The sequence below is a fragment of the Pavona decussata genome, unplaced genomic scaffold (assembly GCF_977016875.1).
Source record: "Pavona decussata unplaced genomic scaffold, jaPavDecu1.1 SCAFFOLD_208, whole genome shotgun sequence".
Taxonomy (NCBI): Eukaryota; Metazoa; Cnidaria; class Anthozoa; order Scleractinia; family Agariciidae; genus Pavona; species Pavona decussata.
Genome location: NW_028145613.1, coordinates 127501 through 146761, shown reverse-complemented (window position 1 = coordinate 146761; position 19261 = coordinate 127501). Strand labels below are relative to the sequence as shown.

General features: G+C 39.2%; 2 protein-coding genes across 2 annotated transcripts in view; both read right to left on the bottom strand.

The window, feature by feature from the left end:
• Window positions 1-1281: 1281 nt before the first annotated feature.
• Window positions 1282-12367, bottom strand: LOC146460671 (uncharacterized). The gene is made up of 9 exons (XM_085087871.1): window positions 12063-12367; window positions 11232-11366; window positions 8693-8804; window positions 6479-6599; window positions 6262-6339; window positions 5303-5397; window positions 4539-4796; window positions 2305-2435; window positions 1282-1889 (listed from the first exon to the last, which is right to left on the bottom strand). Exons 1-9 carry the CDS (start codon window positions 12222-12224, stop codon window positions 1761-1763), a joined length of 1221 nt encoding a protein of 406 aa, XP_084943997.1. The 5' UTR covers window positions 12225-12367; the 3' UTR covers window positions 1282-1760.
• A 943-nt stretch (window positions 12368-13310) lies between these two features.
• LOC146460670 (putative glutathione-specific gamma-glutamylcyclotransferase 2) overlaps window positions 13311-19261 on the bottom strand; it is an 8326-nt gene continuing 2375 nt past the window's right edge. Inside the window, exons 2-3 of the mRNA XM_085087911.1 lie at window positions 15764-15799; window positions 13311-15138 (exon numbers count right to left, since the gene is read on the bottom strand). Of these exons, the coding sequence (XP_084944037.1) occupies window positions 14770-15138; window positions 15764-15799 (405 nt within the window). The 3' untranslated portion in view covers window positions 13311-14769. The remainder of the gene's footprint in view (window positions 15139-15763; window positions 15800-19261) is intronic.

Below are 19261 nucleotides of genomic sequence, written 5' to 3'. Positions count from 1 at the left end.
TTTTTCTTCGGGGGTGCGTATGGCTACACATAGACTACCCCCGGGTTCTATGTCCCCTTCCAGGAGGGGAGAATTAGGATTTTCGAGAGGGATCTTTACAAAGTCCCCTTCATTGCTCGGCGTCCTCCCCCAGCGGATGGCTGAAGATAGGTATCCAGTATCCCTGGACACAGGTGGTTATTTGTCAGGATCTTCTCCATACCAAATGAGTTGTGCTTAGGGGCGGACCACTAGAAATCACGGGAGGGGGGGGGGGGGGGGTAAAAATTTTTCAGTGGGTGAATTGTTTTTTAGTCCAATTTGTCTGCATGAATTTTTTTTTTCGACGTGGAAGCTCTGCACGATTTTTTTTTCCGACAGAACTTCTTTCAATCAATTAAGGCATACAAAGCTCCGCACAGTTTAATTACAGTACCGCTCAGGGTGACACTCTCTTTGGAGTCTCGATTTTCGCGAAATTCAAGTATCGCGATTATCGAGAAAGAAAGAGGTATTAAATGTACCTACTTGTAATAGAGCTTGTGAAGCTGCAAGTGGTTTTCTGTATTTAATATGTTTCTGGGGATGGGGGCGAGCCGACTCAATTCCATTCACCGCTAATCTTGCTTTACCTTTGATGTGTTCCTTTTTCACCGACCTTTTTACCCAGTTGTGAGCGGACTAACTTGTCGGGAGCTAGTAACGTATTTTGCCTTTTAAGGACGATGTCTCCTAATACGGTGGTATTTTTGCACGGTTTAAGACTATGCAGGAAAAGCAGATCTTAGCATAAGGGCTAGTGGAATCCATAAAGAAAATTAGGGGTTACCGCGCATTTTTCAGAGCTAATTAAGCAACAGTAATACTTAAAAGCTTCAAAACACGTAACAATGTATGGAATCAATTTCTAAAAAAATGCGTGGCCGGCGAAAACATTACAGCAAGTTCTGCAATCGCTTCGAGTTGTGTTGTTCAGTCGTCCGAACAAACTCTGAGTTTTCCTGATAGTGCTCGGATCCTCGGCACCTCAACGTAAGGACCTCCTCTACTTTGTTTCTACAATTTTTTCTGATTGCATCTCCGCTCGTTTTATCCATTACAATTGCATTACGTGTAGGTCTTACATTTTTTTCCAATCTAAGTTGCCATTAACATCGGGCGAATCGACGTGAGTTCGGGCGAGTTGACTTTCGGGCGAAACAACCGGATTCCCAACCAAACACATCGACAGTTTAGAAAAACAAAACAAAGCACAAAAAGAAAATCTAACAGGTAAATTGGGCAAGAAATTTCCACAGCAGCTTTTGCTACGTTTCTTTATTGTGCCATGCGGCCAACCCAAAACTCTGTATAAATACATTTATAAAAATAACACGCAGTATACTTTTTTTATTTTGATTTGACATGTCTTTCCTGTATTGTGCTTAATCTTTGCAACCTTAAATAAAATCTGATGGATGACACATTATGCAAAATTTACCGAATCTTAATGTTCTCAGAGTGAGTTATTATTTAACTTGATTATTCACATTATTTACCCACTTCTGTAGAAAACAGTTGTTACTTAAGATAAAAGGTTTATGAATTTCTGGTGATTTGCAAACCTTAAAAAGTGCTATATCATAATAAATTATTCAATAGCTCTGTCAAAAAAATGAGCCACTTTATCCACACTAGGACAAGGCCAGCTCATGTTTCACTCTTGTTTGAGATAAAAGCTCTGATCTGTTTTAGTAATTATATTACATAGAACTACTAACAATAATTTAGTACAATTTTCACTATCTGTAAGAGAAAGTACTCCGTCTAGGCTGCGGTAGTTCACCAAATAATTTCTCGCTGCTTTCATGGACACTGCGAGCTAATGCTCTCATACTTTCTCCAATCTTGCTTGGTTCTGGTATTGCAAACTAAGGAGACAAGAAACAATAGGAAAATAGGGGTTAAGGGATAGAGTGCTGCTAGCCATGCCAGACTCACCCAGTAGCTGAACAGAATCTTGACTTTCATTAAAGTATCATGTACAAGTTTTAAAATGAAAAAACAATTATTTTAATGAAGCCTATACAATACCAGTAAACACAGGATGCAAAGTCCGAACATTAAACATTGTTCTGCCGGAGACAAATACATGTGATTCATGTGTCATTCCAGTGTAAACCTCTTAACAGACAACTCAGACAAAAATCCACGAGACACTAGACTTGACCGAAGAAGCCCAACCACCCTTCGGCGTGTAAGGCATCTAACTGTCTTGATCTTTTTGTCTGGGGTTGTTGGAAGCACTAAAGCACTAAAGCTTGGCACATTAATTTAATAAATCACCTCGTTGTCCTGTGAAGGTGAGTTTTTCCCTAACGGCATGGTTATGGGAACGGATGTTGAATACTGAGTTGATTTCTTGATGTTTTTAAACCTTGAATTGTACACTGGTTCCTCGGCCTGAAAACTGTTATCTGAAAAAGGCAAGTAAAATTCAACGAGAAGCATCATAATGAATTACTGGTATATACATGGATGATTCTACACATGCCACAATGAGTCACAAACACCAACATTTTAGAAAGTTTGTCAAATTAATAATACTCTGGTATCCTAACACCAGAGTAGTAATAGGCAGAAAAGAGGCAAGTCCAAAGGGGTCACGCAGAGTGAGAGAGCAAGGAGTGCCTGCACGAGCTAGCTGTTTTCTTCTCCTTTTGCAAAATGGTCAGGTTTTTTCTCTTAAAATCCATTAAGGTCAGAACGAAAGTGCTGAAGACATGACTCAACTGACAACATGAAGTGTGAAGAAAGCATGGACTGATCTAAAATGCGAGCCTTGCATGCAATTATCGTTTCTTCCCAATCTTCCTCCAACACTTCTCCCTCGCTTAATAATAATAATAATAATAATAATAATAATAATAATAATAATAATAATAATAGTAATTTATTCACTTATATTGCGCATTTTCCATGGCAAGATGATCAACTGCGCATGCAGGTCTGCGCTTCAGACCTTTCGTTAGTTCAAAACCTTTTCAAATCAAAGTTGCACAATACAGTGAGGTGCATAATGATAGTAAACAACAGCATGGAAACTTCAGTTCATTAGAATGTGACCGGTCAAATCCCCAATCAGGCTAGACACTGGCTGTTGACCAACCGTTATTCCCAGCCGTGGTCTTGAGATAAAATAGTGAGAACTTAGCTGTAAATTGTTAGAAATTTAGTTTTGTAAGTAATGTTAGTATTGTAAGCAGTGTTAGTGTTGTAAGTAATGTGTGGTAGTTAAATGAAAGAAAAAAAAAACATTAACCCAATAACGGCCACGTGTTTTCCACCAATAAAATTACTTCACAAATTAGCATATTGTTAATTATTAACCTAATGTGCAGTAAAAATTGACAACTTACTGGGTCAAAGAAACAGCCCTCCTTTGGTCTAGAATAGCTAGAATTTCTAATTGTCGAATAAAATACCCTAGCTGGGAATTAAAGATTACTTGAAAAACAAACCTGAAGGTAAAAATTTCGAAAATTTCGATGAAATTTGATCCTCCCACCACATAGCAGTAATTTGATCCGCTCTCGAGAAGACGTGTTTGTTTACGCAAGATTAGGCAGTCATCACGTTTCATCAATGAAAATAGAAAGAAAAACAGGCACTAAAGCTTTTCTAAATGAAAAATTTATTCAAATAAGTCTTTGTATTGGTCTTAGAAGAAAACGCGTATAATTTTTGCCACGAGGCGACCGACTCGCAAGCGATTTGAAGCAATTGCGAGTCAATTTTGAAGCGAATTTATCGAGCCGTGCAGAGCACGTTTTTCAAAACTTTTGCAAAAACTGTTCGGAATACGAAGAATCGATCAATTAGAATAGTATTTCAGTACAAATTCACAATCAACCCTGTAATTCTTTGTGAGTTGTATTGCGAGAAACACTCGAACATCATCAAGAAAGTCCATGGCGAAAACAATGATTTGAGATGTCCGCCAGCTCGTCGCCTCGGTAAAACTACAAATTTTCCTCGAAGCATAATTTCTCCGCCGCTAATGCTTGGATTTCCACTGTTGAAACTGTCAAGTATTCCTTAAAAGTTCCTCTTTCGATTTACCGTTTCGAAAAGTTGTGTTTTCCTTCCGAAAACGCGAAATTGGCGTCTTGAATATTTAAGCCTGAAGTGCGCGGCCCGCCATGATGGCTGAAATCCGATATTTTTCGGACGACAAAAACCTTTTTGTGTCTAGACTCCCCTAAGACCTAAAAATATATGCGCAGTTGGTGGATTCTGATTGGTCAGTCTTTTCCAAAGACAATTAGAACAATAAAGGACAAAATTATCCCTTCTAGGGGAGGTAGAAACCCTTGCGCGAGCCCGCGAGGATTTGCGGCCAGTTTTGGCCGGTTGGCCGTTATTGGGTTAACAAAAAAAAAAAAAAAAAAAAAAAGCTGTAAATCATTATCTGCAAGTGGCTGTCAATACATTTTTGACCAAGGAAGGAAATCTTTGGCCGAGTAAGGAGCAGGTATTTAATGCCATTGTGTCAATAATACTGAATTTACTTTTCTCACCACTGCTAAGATCATCTTCTTCTGACTCAAAGAAAGGCTCACAGTCGTCAGTGAAATCATCCAGTGAGAACACTGGATCAGGGTCAGTTTCAGAAGAGAAGTCCTTTTGTTGTTGCTGTGGTTTTCGCGATGCCTTTCTTGTCTTGTGCGATGGATGAGAAGTGGGAAGTGTAGGTGACTTCTGTGAAGCCACTTGGGTGATGTGAACTTGGCTTACAGGGTGATGGTATTCTTTGGGTTTTGGAGCTGCAGGATGTGCTAAAAAGAAAGTTAAATGGCACTATATTACAGCAGGCATAAAGACCTAATGCAAGATTAAGTCTTACAGTGCTAATGTCCACAGAAAGATTTGTTTGTTAAGAGATGTTAATACTGTTGGTGTAGGTGCTAGCATTTTCCGATTTTCATCATTCATAAGGCTTTCACTACGGCACAAAAGAAAGAAAGACTAAGAAACATACATGCCTGCTTGAAAATAATTATCTGTATCTTAACAAGTGGGTATACCACCTTGTCATGTGGAGGAATCATAAGAGCTCTTCTGGGACTTATCAAGCCCCTGGTAGGTTCATTATTGTAAAGGAACATCCTGATCTGTTCTTGGTAAGGTATGGGGATCATAATTACCCCACCCCATAAAAATCCTCACAAGTTCTTGGATCTCTTGGGGCCTTATTCAACCCATAAAGACTAAGAACTGCCATTTAACTTCCCTTCTACCCAGCCAAGTGTAAGTTAACTTTCTGAACTAGGAGGATTCATACCAGTTCTGGAAACCAAAGGAGTGTCGGATGAACTGTCTGCTATGGCTTCATCAAGAGAATTCTCCAATGACCTTTCTTCTTCTCTTTTGATCGCCCTGTTTACAACAATAAATCAAGGAATAAAATAATTCTATTTTATGATCTTAAGGTCACTGAAAGTCATAACATTAGAAGTCCTAGGTTCATAGAAGTCTTAGGCAACTTTTTTTCTTATAAACCCCTTCACTGCCAGCCCCCAACTGTTGCCCAGTGCCATGGGAGAGTTAATTATTTATGTGGTAATTTGACAGAATGGTAGAAAAACAAAAATAATGCTAAAACCTGGAGATATAACAAAAAGCAAGTACACATGGTTTGAAAGTGCCATTGAAATATTTACTTAGAGCTCATTTTGACATTGTTACCTTCACATTTGATGCCAGAAACAGAAATTGGACATGATACATTGCTTCAAAAAGCACGACATGATCGCTCTGTCTTCTTCTCAACATTTTTCTTAAAGTCGCTAACACTGAATAATTCGTCTCCTCTACGACAATTCTATTTCATGTCCTTTACCTTGTCTGTATTACAATCTCTCACTTTTGGCATGATTATTCCATGTAGAAGAAGGAATTTTCCGACCCGTGAAGAAGCCAAGATGGCCGACACGTTATTTGTGAACATGATGAGAAAACTGAGCAGACACCTCTTGGAGACCGAAACCTAGTTGGTACCAGGCTGCGGAAGGATTTTCTGGGTCAAATATGCCAGGTGTCTTTGTATTTTGGGTGCCAGGGTTCCAACTGAGGCCTTCATTTTCTTGACGTAGTCAGTACGTGGTAAAGGCACATGAAGTAAGAAAAATATGACGTACTCAGTACATCATACAGGCAGTGAAGGGGTTAAACCATAACACAAATACAAATATTCAAAATTAATTTCATCCAAAATCACAACGTAAAGTACATGTTGCATACCAGTAGACAGCCTGTTTATCCTTGAATACTTGTGACTGAAGAGAAGCAAATTGTGCCTTCTGTTCTTCAGCAAATTTCCTGTATTATATTAAGAAAAAGAAATTGCTATGAGAAACATTCAAGTCATACTCCAGTCTCTGAGTGGTTCTATTACAGCCTATTATGGGTTAAAACATATCCACATACAACAATCAAACGAACAAATTGCTGAGATCACCTTATTCTTTCATTCATCGCAATTTCTTCCACTTCGAGGTATTTTTTCACCTGCTCTTGAACACTGACCATGGCAAGAGAGATTGTGTCCTGACCAAGTAAAATGGCTTGCCCTCCTGAATCTAAACACAGGCAATAAACAATGATATCAAATCAAAGAAGGAGAGAAAAATATTTTGACTGAATTTAAGTTACTTAAAGTGTTTAAGGTTGGACAAAAAATTATTTTTGTCAAGCACTCATCTTTGTGACCTAGTAAATAAATCAATTTCATAACAGAGGAACATTGGAAACCTGTTGCAATTATTACTACAAAACTTCTCAAAAAGCTACACAAGACAGACTCATGAATGAACAGTGTACATAGTGCATATCACATGTTTCATGCTTTAAAGGCAATTCTAAAATGTCAGATCAGAGTCAGGTGTGACGGACATGAGCACATCACATGAACTATTCACCAGAAGGACAGTGACTTAACAAAAATTAAGTGTTATTCTCAACTCAAGTAGCATGCATTTGGCATCAATACCGAGACTAAAGAGACCCTAGGCTGAATGACAAAGTTCAAACTATGGTTATGTGACATTAAGAGACCATTTAATGAACAGCTGGGACCTATTTCTCAGATGTCCTGAAAAATTTAGACTGAAAAAAAAAAAAAATAATAAAAAAAAAAATAAAAAAATAAAAAAATAAATGCAGCTTAGCTGTAAGTTTTTACACAAAAAATTACATTGTAAAGGTGTTTCAGGGTAAATGTCTATATGTTATAATACAGAACATGTTTTTGGGACCCAATAATAGGGGGTCCCAAATAGGTTTTTTGGGATCCGGAATTTGGCTTTTTTAAAGGTCGGGATTCGGGATTTTAGCAGAAAAGAGCGACAACATTCGGGATTAGACCTGAGGGACAGGACGCGAGATTTGACGATATTACGAAGTGGAATGCGGGAAATGTTACTCTAAAATGTACAATGAAAATCTAGTTGTCACCCTCCTGGACGAGAAAAGAAATTTAAGATTCCTCTGTCTTTACAGATAAAATTTCTTCAGTGCCACCTGAGACCTTGCAGTTAACTTGAGCCGATAAGCCTAAACAAATGCCATAGAGCTAGCATACACAACGGCATAAAGGAACTAATTCAAACGGCTCCGAATGATAAGAAAACCTCCATTTGGTAAATTTGAGTAGTTTCCTTCATGATCAAAATCAAATGGTCAACAGAGAGATCTCACCACATTTTGATCGAAAAGGAAAATCTCTATGTACTCAGGAAATTAAAGTACTCAATCCAGAAGTCTAAGGTCCATTAAGCAAACAGTGGGAGTCGTGTTTGGCCTGTCACCTTTTCAAATATCTCAGTTGTAGTCCCACATTGTGGTACGTGAGTCATAATGCTCTTTAGACTTTGATGGCCATTATCCCTGACTGAAAAGTTTTTCCAAGGATCAACGTGATAAGAAAGGAAGCCCTTACCGTTTAATTGATAGAAAAAAAAAAAAAAAAAGGAAAAAGAACAAGCTCTAAAAAGAAATTGCTAACTGGGTTATAGACTGACGTGATTTGTGGGAACTTTGACAACTTCGTAATGGAACGATGTCGTCGTTATGGTGGAAAGAAATAGAAGAAATAATCTGACAGCTAATTTCTCGGTGACCAAAGACCAGCGCACAGATTTGCAGTTGGAATTTATATCCAACTGAAAATGCCTTTTTCGTCGAGCTAAAGGGCTTGAAAAAATTATGACCTGACTGGGATCGGGAGTAGGCTAAAACAGCAGACGGGATTACGGGATTGAGGGAAAATTTTGGGATGGTGGGATTGAAGAACCCTATTGGGGACCCTCAAGATACACCAAAACATGACTTCAGCTGTTGCCCTTAAAGGTAATGAATAAAAATTTTAGAAATAAATTGGTGCTACATGCTGATTTTATAATGAATATAAGCAACTCTCTCAAAATGAGTTTTACTAAAAGACAACACAATTTCGGAGTAGTAGGCAGAAACAGAGCCATCCAAAGAGTGGGAATAATAAGAGTGGACTAAGTGGTTAACCATGGTCTATAGGTGGCAATATTGCTAGCTGCTGGTACATTTTGAGAGGGCTGTATAAGGCTCATCTTTGTCCAGATATGTAACATCACTGGATGCTGTAAGTGTCACAGGACAGGAAAGATCACAAAATGTGTGTCAACACCAGTTTACTTACATGAACTGTCCATAATAAATTCTTCACTCTCCTTTATAGGTGTGAGAGCTATTTTGAAGATGGAAGAATACTCTGGTGAACTGGCAATCTTGTTTAAGACATCAGGATCACTCTAAACAGTGAAACCACAGATGAAATATTAAAATTGTGGCAAGCTGCTTAACACAGAGCAAAGATTTGTGAAATAAACAAAAAAAATGTAAATAATAATGTAACAAGTGGAAAATATACTTTAAGCCTGGTGAATGAATGAGAATGATGTATTATTCAGTGAGTGACACAAACTCAGAAAAGGGAAATCCGAGTCTCCTGTAGCTCAGTGGTAGAGCATCCCAACTAGTAATCCAAAGGTCTTAGGGTTTGACTCCTGTTGGGAGAACTCGGATTTCCTTTTTCCGAGTATACCTATGTCACTCACCGCAGAATACATCATTCTCATTCATTCACCAGGCTTAAAATGTACAATCACGTTTATTCCAATCAATTCAATTCATTATTTCCGACAAATATACATTTAGGCAATTGACACAACCCACGTATAGCATTAGCTAATCTTGGCGGGTACTAGTAATAGACAAAAATTAAGACTACAATATTGCTACAATATCGGCACTACAATGTAAGACTGTAACATGCCACTGCGTATATGCCGCACATTGACATTCAAATCCTAGCAGTATGCAGGATGTTTGTGGCCCATGAACCTAATTAATGGCTTTTAATGACCCCACAAGTGTCCTGTAGTTCAGTGGTAGTAGTATCCAAACTAGTAATACTTGCCAACCCAAATCTCAGACATGAAAATTTAAGTCCTCCCAAAAAAGACTATGGGCTGTTAGAGTTAGCTGTTTTAGTTATAGGCAAGCCCTACCCAATTTATAATCCAAAGTCCCTTTCAATAATCCCCCCCCCCCCCCTCAAAATAAGCCCTGGATTTAGAAGTTTAGAGTATGTACACTTCTACAGGTGTGCATCTATGTATATCTTACTAAGACCCTTAAATTGGTAACTTATTTCTGTAACAACCATTTTTGTTACAAAATAATGTAACTGGCTAAGACAAGTCAATTATAAAAACCATGAAATTAATAACCATTGGCATTCAAGGCATGCACAGGAGAATGACATGTCCCACTTGGTTTTCAGGGTTCTTATTAGAAGGCGGGACCCGGGTACTAGTACCAGGATACACAAGAATCAGTACCTACCTACTTTCAAACTGAACATAAAGAAATTCACTGCAAGTGTAATTTCCTGCCCAACTACTCTTCTATAGGTGCCCTCCTACTTCAAAACTTAATGAAACCCCTGGGTTTTGTCATGCAACAAAATTCCAAAGATTGTACTTCACCTTGTGGTAGTGTTTTAATCTGTCAGTTGTGCACTTAAGTATTGCTAATATGAAGGGGCCAAAATATTTCATTGCATTTGTTCATAAGAATAATCCGGGGAAATTTTGTGCAGTTCTAGAAATATCTATACTCCCTCTATGGAAGGTTTTTTGTTTTAAATCCCCCGGCCCCCACCCCAAAATTCCAAATTCCCTTTAAACTTTGCTTCTAAAATTTCGACTTTTAAGACCCCCCTCCCCAAAGGAATTTCTGATGACCTTCCATGAAGTGGATATGGATTTTTTCTGGAACTGCACATTGTTATCTCCTAATGAAAAGAGAAAATACCCATGGCCTGTTTTAGTCCACTCTGGCAGCTTTTGTTCAGTGTTATGAATCATTTTCCAAGGCTTTTTAGATATTTGAACTCAGTAGAAAATGTTACTTCAGGTAAAAAGGAACTAAACTAACCCCACCAAGGGGTTGTATTTATGAAGTCTTTCTAAGTTCTGACGAATATCAATATTTTTAATAATTGTATTGGTGGATACAAATTGAATTCACCTTAACATAGAGGTCTTCATGAATCTGAGGAGGGGGGGGGGGGGGTAGGAGGAGAATACATGTACTCAGGTATATATAAGTGACAGCAGATGATTCATAGACTAGATTCTGTGGCAGTAAATCCCCCCCACCAGCCACCACTGTCTGGTAAATTCCAATTTAGCTTTCCAAGTTCCTTTAAAACCTTGGATTTAAGTGCCCTGCCCCTGGGAACTGCCAACAACTTTATTTTCTGGACTCACACAACCTGCAAAAATGTCTGCCATGTGGACTGTCAAATGCAAACTAAAGTATTTATGAACAAAAGATTTTTAAATTCTGATGGCATCAGGTACAAGAAACAATACCACCAATTTCCCAGGACAGTTGGGAGTATACAATACAATACCAGCAATAACCTGTTTATTTACTGACAAACAGGGAATGTTGGGCAAGGTTGTCTGGATTTTACTAATAAAGAAAAATAATAAAGACTAAATACATAAAAGTATTTCCTGAACTCTTTGACATCACTTAACTACATCTAAACTGAACAGGTTAAAATATTTTTGATATTTGTACTTTGAAAGTCGATTTATCACAAGAACATAACATTCTTTTAATGAACAGCTGTGTTTTAAAGTGCGCCGCAATTTCTTTTTTACCTCCATTCCTCTGCTTATTAGGACTCGATCGTATTTCTTCACAGCATGTAAAGCATGTGTGTCCGTGTTACAGTTTATGCAAGTGAAGACATCCCAATCTTCTATTCTCGTCTCTCTTACGAGACTTCCCACTTCCTGACAAGATATAAAGGAAACACCGGTGTCGAAGGTCAGCGATAAATATAAAAGAACTACAATGAAGAGAAACGAATAAATTCTAACGACAAGAGAAGGATGCAAAACCGTGTACGGGCTTCAGTTAATAACAATTCTTCTTCTTGTCACATTAAAACTCAGACATCCTCTACACAGTTTCCAAGCTGCATTTTAATCCAATTTAAATGGTATGTGACTAAGTTATTTGAAGAAAGCAGTGAAAACGACAAGGAAACCTACAAAATATAGTTTATCGCTTAAAGCTGTCAACGAGTTCTTTGTGCATGTAGGCTTGTGGTGGTAAACATGCAATAAAGTTTACCAGATCGATCTAAAGTTCTCGTAAGAGAGCTACAAGGGTGTAGAATTTCTGTGACATATTACCCAACCCCACGAATCTGATGCAATCTTTCAAACAAGTCATGGGGGATTTTTCGAATATATATTCGGAAAATTCAAAGAAAATGAAGCAAAACGCAAAGCAATACAACAAAAAAAAGAGGGTAGACAATGAAGCCTCGAACGGCGAGGTCGAGGACAGAGAAAAGCCCGCCAAACCTTCGAGGCATTGTCAACAAAAAGTGATGTGTTAAAGTAAATTTTCATCACCGTTGACGTTGCCTTATGATTCTGTACCTCAAAGTTTCTTGCAAGTGAACCTAAAGGAATCATTACCTTAGTTATTCCACCAACTGCTAGTTCCACTTCAAAAAGTTCCTGCGAGAAGAAGGGTGATTTATCGGGCTCTGACACAAATACTTTTCCGTCCGCTTCGCGAGTAGCTTTTTCTTTTACGTGTACAGTGACATTAAAACACTTACACTTGAACTTACTCATCGCAAAACCTTTACAGACCGACAAAAATATTTTTCATGAGGTTATTCCGGATGCTTCGAACCAAAAGGCAGCTTTTTCTCGGAATACAGTTACTCAAGTTCCTTACACAATTTTTTTTTCATAGCGCCAAATCTTGTGACAAAGTCCCGTGACACAAGTCTCGTGACTTTGCGGAGTGGTATTATCTTTACACTGACCAATCAAATGAGAAGGAGGAACAATTATCCAATCAGGAGAGCGACTTGAAAGACACACCTCCATGACCATATTTACCCCCTGCGAAGTGATCGCATCAGCTGATTGTCAAAAATGCAAAGTACTTTGCCGAAGGCAAATTAATTTTCCGCGTTTCCTCGTGAACAGAAAGGTGTGTATGGTAAGCGATCATGTGAAAGTTCGAGTTCGGTCCAACCTAATTTTCGTTAGGTCGTGTCATGTTGTATTTCTAACTGAATTTCATTAAATGAAGGGGAAAAAAAAGAAAGAAAACATACAACATGAGTGACACTCCACAGTCGAATCGATTAATTTTTAAACAGGCGCATGAATGGTGCGACGTTTGTCGCACGACTCAAATTTAAAATTGGTTCGACTGACTCCAGCATAAGTTCGACTTGCCAAGTCGGATAATGCGACAGTGGTTCGGCTTTTCAGCAAACGCCGTTCTAAATAAATCATGCAGATTACAAAATAATTGATCAAATGTCACAAAATACCGACTCCCCATCTGCCAAACGCTCCTAGAGAGACGCGCGAAGGAGAGGCGAGGGGACGTTTTCGTCCCCTCGCCTCTCTAGGAGCCTGGAACAGGCTAAGGAAAGTCGACTCTTTGTCGAACATATTTTTAATACATTCGACGTGAATTAGATTCGGCATTTACCCCAGGCCTTAGACAGAATGAAAGAAAGAAAGAAAAGAAAAGAAAAAAAAAGAAACAGAAATTAAATCTCCCCCCCCCCCCCCTTAAATCATGATTTCACGCGCAAGGCAAAACGCGTCATTTTTCCATAATAGAAATGGGGAGGGGTATTGTGTTAATTTTTCATTTGATTTGTCCAAGATTGTAACTTTAAAAGGCACATAATATGAACGTTGACACCTAATTTGTTGAACAGTCTCTATTTTTATTAGAAAGGCTTGTGAAGAGGTCAAGAGTGATCACAATAATTATCACTGTGTAATTTGCAGAAAATATCCATCACTGTCCATACCACTCTAACATAACGTCTTTTTTGTAGGGGGTCGGGGGAGGTGATTAAACCTCACTCCACCCCTTTTGAAAGTCCAATATAGCTTTATTCTTTGGCATTTCTAATGTCTTCTGTGGAGGAGGAATGGATATTATTATATTTTCTGGAACCACACATTTTCATAGCCAAAGTAGGCATCACAATAAACCAAACTTACAAACCCTCAGAAATATAAAATTGTTTGGAAACACTTAGAACTGTAACTTATACCTTTGGAAGGCAGTTGACAGCTCAGAAATTTTTTTTTCAGTTGCTGCTGACCTCTCATAGTTGAAGTTCTATTCATGTTTAATTTGAAGTGTTTTGCCAACAGTTGAACCCGCCACTTTACAGAAACCCACTCATGAAGTTAAACTGGAATTTCCTGGGGGGAGGGATAAGAACAAAAAACCTTCCATGGGGGGAGTATGGATATTTTCTGGAACTGCACATTCTTGTCCCAATAGTGTCCATAACAATGGAGTTTGACTGTATTAAAATTATACTTGTCTACAAGGAAAATTACATTTTTTTAAATAAAAATTACTGCTACAAATTAAATACCTGGGATGGAGATATACTGTTTATATACAGACCATATATTTCCTCATGAGATTATTGGGAATGTACAGGGCGCCTCATATCTATTGTGATCATGAACAAAAATTTCCTTACTTTTGTTGCTGCTCCCAGCAGTGACAACCATAATTTTCGAATAATTTTAAATGACTCTTACTAGCAGCCTAGAACTCTAGTACAGAGACAAGTTGTTGTTTCATTATTCTCAGGAGCAGTCGGAAATTTGCCGAGGAATTACGAACCCTACAACTTGGTCCCATTCCCCGCGGTACACAATGGAGCCTGAAATATTCAAAATCGTTTCTACCAGTTAAGGAAGGGTAAACAGACTTATTCTTTTTATTATTTTTTATGATACAATTATGTGAGTGCCCCCCCCCCCCCCCCAAATGGGCATGCACAAGAAATAAAAACCACAAGGTTTTGATTAAGCGTGACACTGTGCAAAATTGTACTTAAGTTAAAATTGTGAAGAAATAATAATAAAAAATAAAAAAACTTTAACTCAACTTGACTGATATGCATGGCAAAAGAATGGTGAAAAACAAAGGGAGCCTGAATTTTTCCTACAACGCAAAAAAAGGCTAGGTCTTTTCTTCTCTGAATGAAGAGGGGGGCACAGGTTCACTTAAGTTATCAGGAGGCAAGGCTAATATTATTATTACGATACTGGGTTGATCTCCTCTAGACTTGCTAGCTCAATGGAGTATGTGATCATCAAGATGATGTACATGCATTTAGGAATCGCTTGGTAAACCAGCCTTTACTAAAGCTTCCAGTTCAAACAAATGATCATCCTTAATCTCTGGACCAAGATTGCGCACTGCTTGAGCAAGATTAATGAGGTAATCATAGTTTGTACCACTAGGTCCGCTGCAGGTCAAAATTTGTTCAGCAATTTCAGATAATGGTGCAGGTCCAAGGTAAAATTCATTCTCAGGTGTTGCAATGTACAGTTTTGCTTGGAATGCTGGATGGTTAACATCCTTAGGGTGAAACGTCACCCTTGTTGATTTGTAACCATTTTTCTCACGGAAGTCAAGGTATGCTAGCACATCAGGGATGTCCTTTGCTGCAACTTCATAAGCAATTCCCCAGACGTTTTCCTGAAACCAAAGAACATAAATGGGTTGTTCCAAAAAAAATCCATAGCCCCCTGACGGATGGCATTCCAGAAAATCTCACGGGAGGGGGGTTCAAGGGGCTTGGAAATCCACACGGGAGGGGGGGGGCAAAACCTAAAATCCACATCTTCTGGGGTTAATTTTGAGCGATCGATGTTTCAATGACTTCGAGATATTTTGACCACTTATGTTCTTTTCAAATAATTGTATTATCCTTTGAACTGTACAATGCTTACCGCATTTTTTTTAGTTTCCTTCCACAGGATCCATTTGTAACCTCATACTCGAGAAGGAAAACCGAGAAGAAAAATGAATTACTTTGCCGAGCGGATACTCAAAGTGTTCAGCGTACGCAAGTAACGCCTGAAATCCAGACGGGAGGGGGGGTCTACCTGCCCTGGAAATCCGGGTAGAGGGGGGGTCAAAAAAGCATGCCATCCGTCGGGGTGTGTTGATTTTTTCTGGAATAACCCAATGATTAAAACCATTATAGCCCAGCAATATGTAACCATTTTGAGGAAGGGAGGGGGATACATCGATATATTAAGGGTTTAAAATATAGGCTACAGTTTTCCTATGCATTTTTATTAAAAACAAACCAGCTTACCTCAGGTTTTTCAAGTAGAGTGACTACTCTTCCAGGCTGAAAAGATTAAATAAATAAAAAAGAAAGAATTAAGAAAGAAAGATGTCACTGAGCTCAATGATCACTTGTTACATGAAGGGTAGGCTGAATTGAAGACTTTCCAACAACTTAAGAGAAATATTAACAATTTGCTATTTAATAACCCTTGTGAAAATTTTTCCGAGATCTCGCCGAGATCTCGGCCGAGATCGCGGACGAGATCTCGGCGAGATGAAAATCTCGGCGGCCAAAAACGCGCCGAGATTAGTGGCGAGATCTCGGCGAGATGAAAATCTCGGCGGCCAAAAACGCGCCGAGATTAGTGGCGAGATCTCGGCGAGATGAAAATCTCGGCGGCCAAAAACGCGCCGAGATCTCGCCAAATCTCGGCGGCCAAAGACGCGGAGAGATTAGTAGCGAGATCTCGGCGAGATGAAAATCTCAGCGGCCAAAAACGCGGAGAGATTAGTGGCGAGATCTCGGTGAGATGAGAATTTCGGCGGCCAAAAACGCGGCGAGGAATCCCTGGCGGGATCTCGGCGAGCGAGCATCCGTAGCGGTGTACTGTCAGACGTGAAAGTAAAGTTAAGATTTGAAATTTACGCTAACTTTTTGGTTTGAAATTCTTAATCAGCCGTTTTTATGCTAGAGACGTTAAAGTCGTCTCGAGACGACTTTAACGTCTAGTATAAAAACGGTAAATAAGACAGACGCATTTAACGTCTGACGACTTTAACGTCTTAAGTGCGTCGTTTAGACGCACTTATAACAGACGACTTTAACGTCTCAGACGTTAAATGCGTCTAGTATAAAAACAGGACGCCCTTACTGGAACGCATTTAGCCCTGACTCGTCCACAGACGACCGGCACGAGTTAGAAATCGAGGCTTAGCGCTTAAACAACATGGCGGCCAAGAAGAACTTGAAGAAGTCTCGGGGCAGAAAGTGGAGTGAAGTTGAGCTTAGGTCTACTTTTATGCGTCCCGTTTTTATACCAGACGGCTTTAATGTCTCAGACGTTAAATGCGTCTAGACGACTTTAACGTCTCTAGCATAAAAACGGCCAATAACATTGGAAGGATACTCATAACCATAGTTAATTGAAGGCAATCCAGTCCCTCAAGTAACTATGTCATAACCGAACTACGTTCTCTAGACGCCCCAAAGCATATTCCACGAAAAAGTGAATATATAACTTCTGTAAGTAAACAACCACTTACTTTCTACCGTATCATTTGAATCATTACGGCTGGGAAATCTGGACAAAAGAGCGAAACTAAGCGGTAATTAAGCTTATGATGTAAATGAATTATGCCAACTAACTGCTTCAAATTGAAAACGAATATAGAAGTTGTGAATCACCAACAATTTATTTCAAAAATTTTACCTTCGAGGTTTCGAGTTATAAAGATGAAATCGTTCGCGTAGTTAATTACGCTTTGTGAAAGCTTCTATCGATTTCTAAACAAACTCTTTTACTCTCAGTGTTTCTTTAAGCTATTAAGTAACTGATGAAATACGGATAAATAATATAAGAAACTAACCTCTTTCTCAATCAAGACATACAAGGCTGTGGAAGAAAGCCATTAAAATCTCAATTCTCGCGCAAACTTGATGGTCACTTCCACTGAGTTGATTCTTGACACGCTTATAGCTTAACGAGCTTGAACATCCCTTTAGCAAATTTTAAGTCCTCCTACTCCAGCACCTTAATTATCCAGGACATTCCGTAAAAAATGTGCGGTGACTGAGTTCATAGTGTGCAGTTCAGTTCAGTTCAGTTCGGGTACCGTAGTTTGTTAATCAGCATCATTTTAGTTGACCAGTGCCCATCATATCCTTTGTGTGCTATTCTCCGGTTGACCACAGGTTCTTTTATCATGATTTCCAGCCATAAACGAATGGTTAACTTGACATGAAGCTTACAGTCAATCCAGGTCACGCGTAAACAGTAATTCCAAGAATGAAATGAACATTCGAATTTCTCTTTGTAATGTCCGACGTGTGAATGAAATGTTGGACATCTCTCTGGAAATCGTTCCGAAAAAGACGCATTAACTGAAAAAAAGATTCAAAATACTTGGGAAACGATTGTTATTCTTGAAATATTCAATTTTGCAATGTAAAGAAAAATTCATAGCTTTATACTGTCAATAAGCTAGGGAAATTTATACGGGAACTCTGAAATCTTGAAAACTGACATGTAAATTTCAAAACTCCGTTCAAATTTCAAAAATATCGTTCACGCGTGACCTGGGTTGACTGTAACTTTTCATATTTTCTGCGGTTTAAGAGCAGGATTAATTTTTTGTGGCCTCGCAAACCTCAAATTTCAGTCAAACTTTTTTTTAGCTTACGCGAGCATCGCCGGGTGGCGTGATTGAATTAACCAATCACATCGCCTAATTCACGTTGTTATTTGGGACTTTCGCGCCATTTGTCAAGTGGCAAGCCGCGGAGACGGCAAGTTGTTTACGAGGATTGAGAGACAGATTGTGAGGGAAAAGAGCACAATCAAAAAATGTCGACAACTGAAGACAGTGTAATGAAAAGGGAAAGAACGCGTTTTCAAAAATTGTGCCGTACCTGTACCGAAAAATCGTTCGCAGCAGGCATTACAACATGACTGAAACGGCCTTTTGAGGGACAAAAATCGCCTAAAAAGGTGAGTTAAAGGTTTAGACAATAAAACGATAAGATTATCAGGTCAATGAATTCATTTTATGGTAGTAAATAAGTATGCTAACGAGCGTCCGGTATGAGCAGCGTTTCTCACTTTTATCTTAAGACGCGCACTAATATTAATCTGCCGAAGCGCCATCTCGGCCAACAATTAAATCAATTAGTTGAAGCTCATCAATTTCCAGTTATAGCATGAAAAAAATGAAAGCAAACATTATTTTCACCGAGGGTTTAAGCTGAACTTTTATCTCATTCGACCTCATAACTTAATTCTTACCACTGAAGAGTTCACATGTCTTCGTTTCGAATCTAGCGAAGATCGCGGTGTCTTGTCGAGATCGTGGTTGTCTCGGCAAGATTTTGGTTTTCTCGCCGAGATCGCATTTGTCTCGGCGAGATCTCGCCTGTCTCGGTGCCCCAATAAATCTCGCCGCGAATCTCGCCGAGATGGAAGACGCAACCGCAATCTCGGCGAGATCTCGCTGAAGTTTTTCGCCCTCTAAAAATCTCGCCGAGATCTCGGTTACCTCGCCGAGATCTCGCCTCCCTCGGCGAGATTAACGCAATCTCGGCGAGATGTCGCTGAAAGTTTTGCCCTCTAAAAATCACGCCGAGAATTACTGAAATCTCGCCGAGATCTCGGTTACCTCGGAGAGATCTCGCCTACCTCGGCGAGATTAACGCGATCTCGGCGAGATCTCGCAGAAATTTTTTGCCCGCTAAAATTCTCGCCGAGAATTACTGAAATCTCGCCGAGATCTCGGTCAACTCGCCGAGATCTCGCCAATCTCGGCGAGA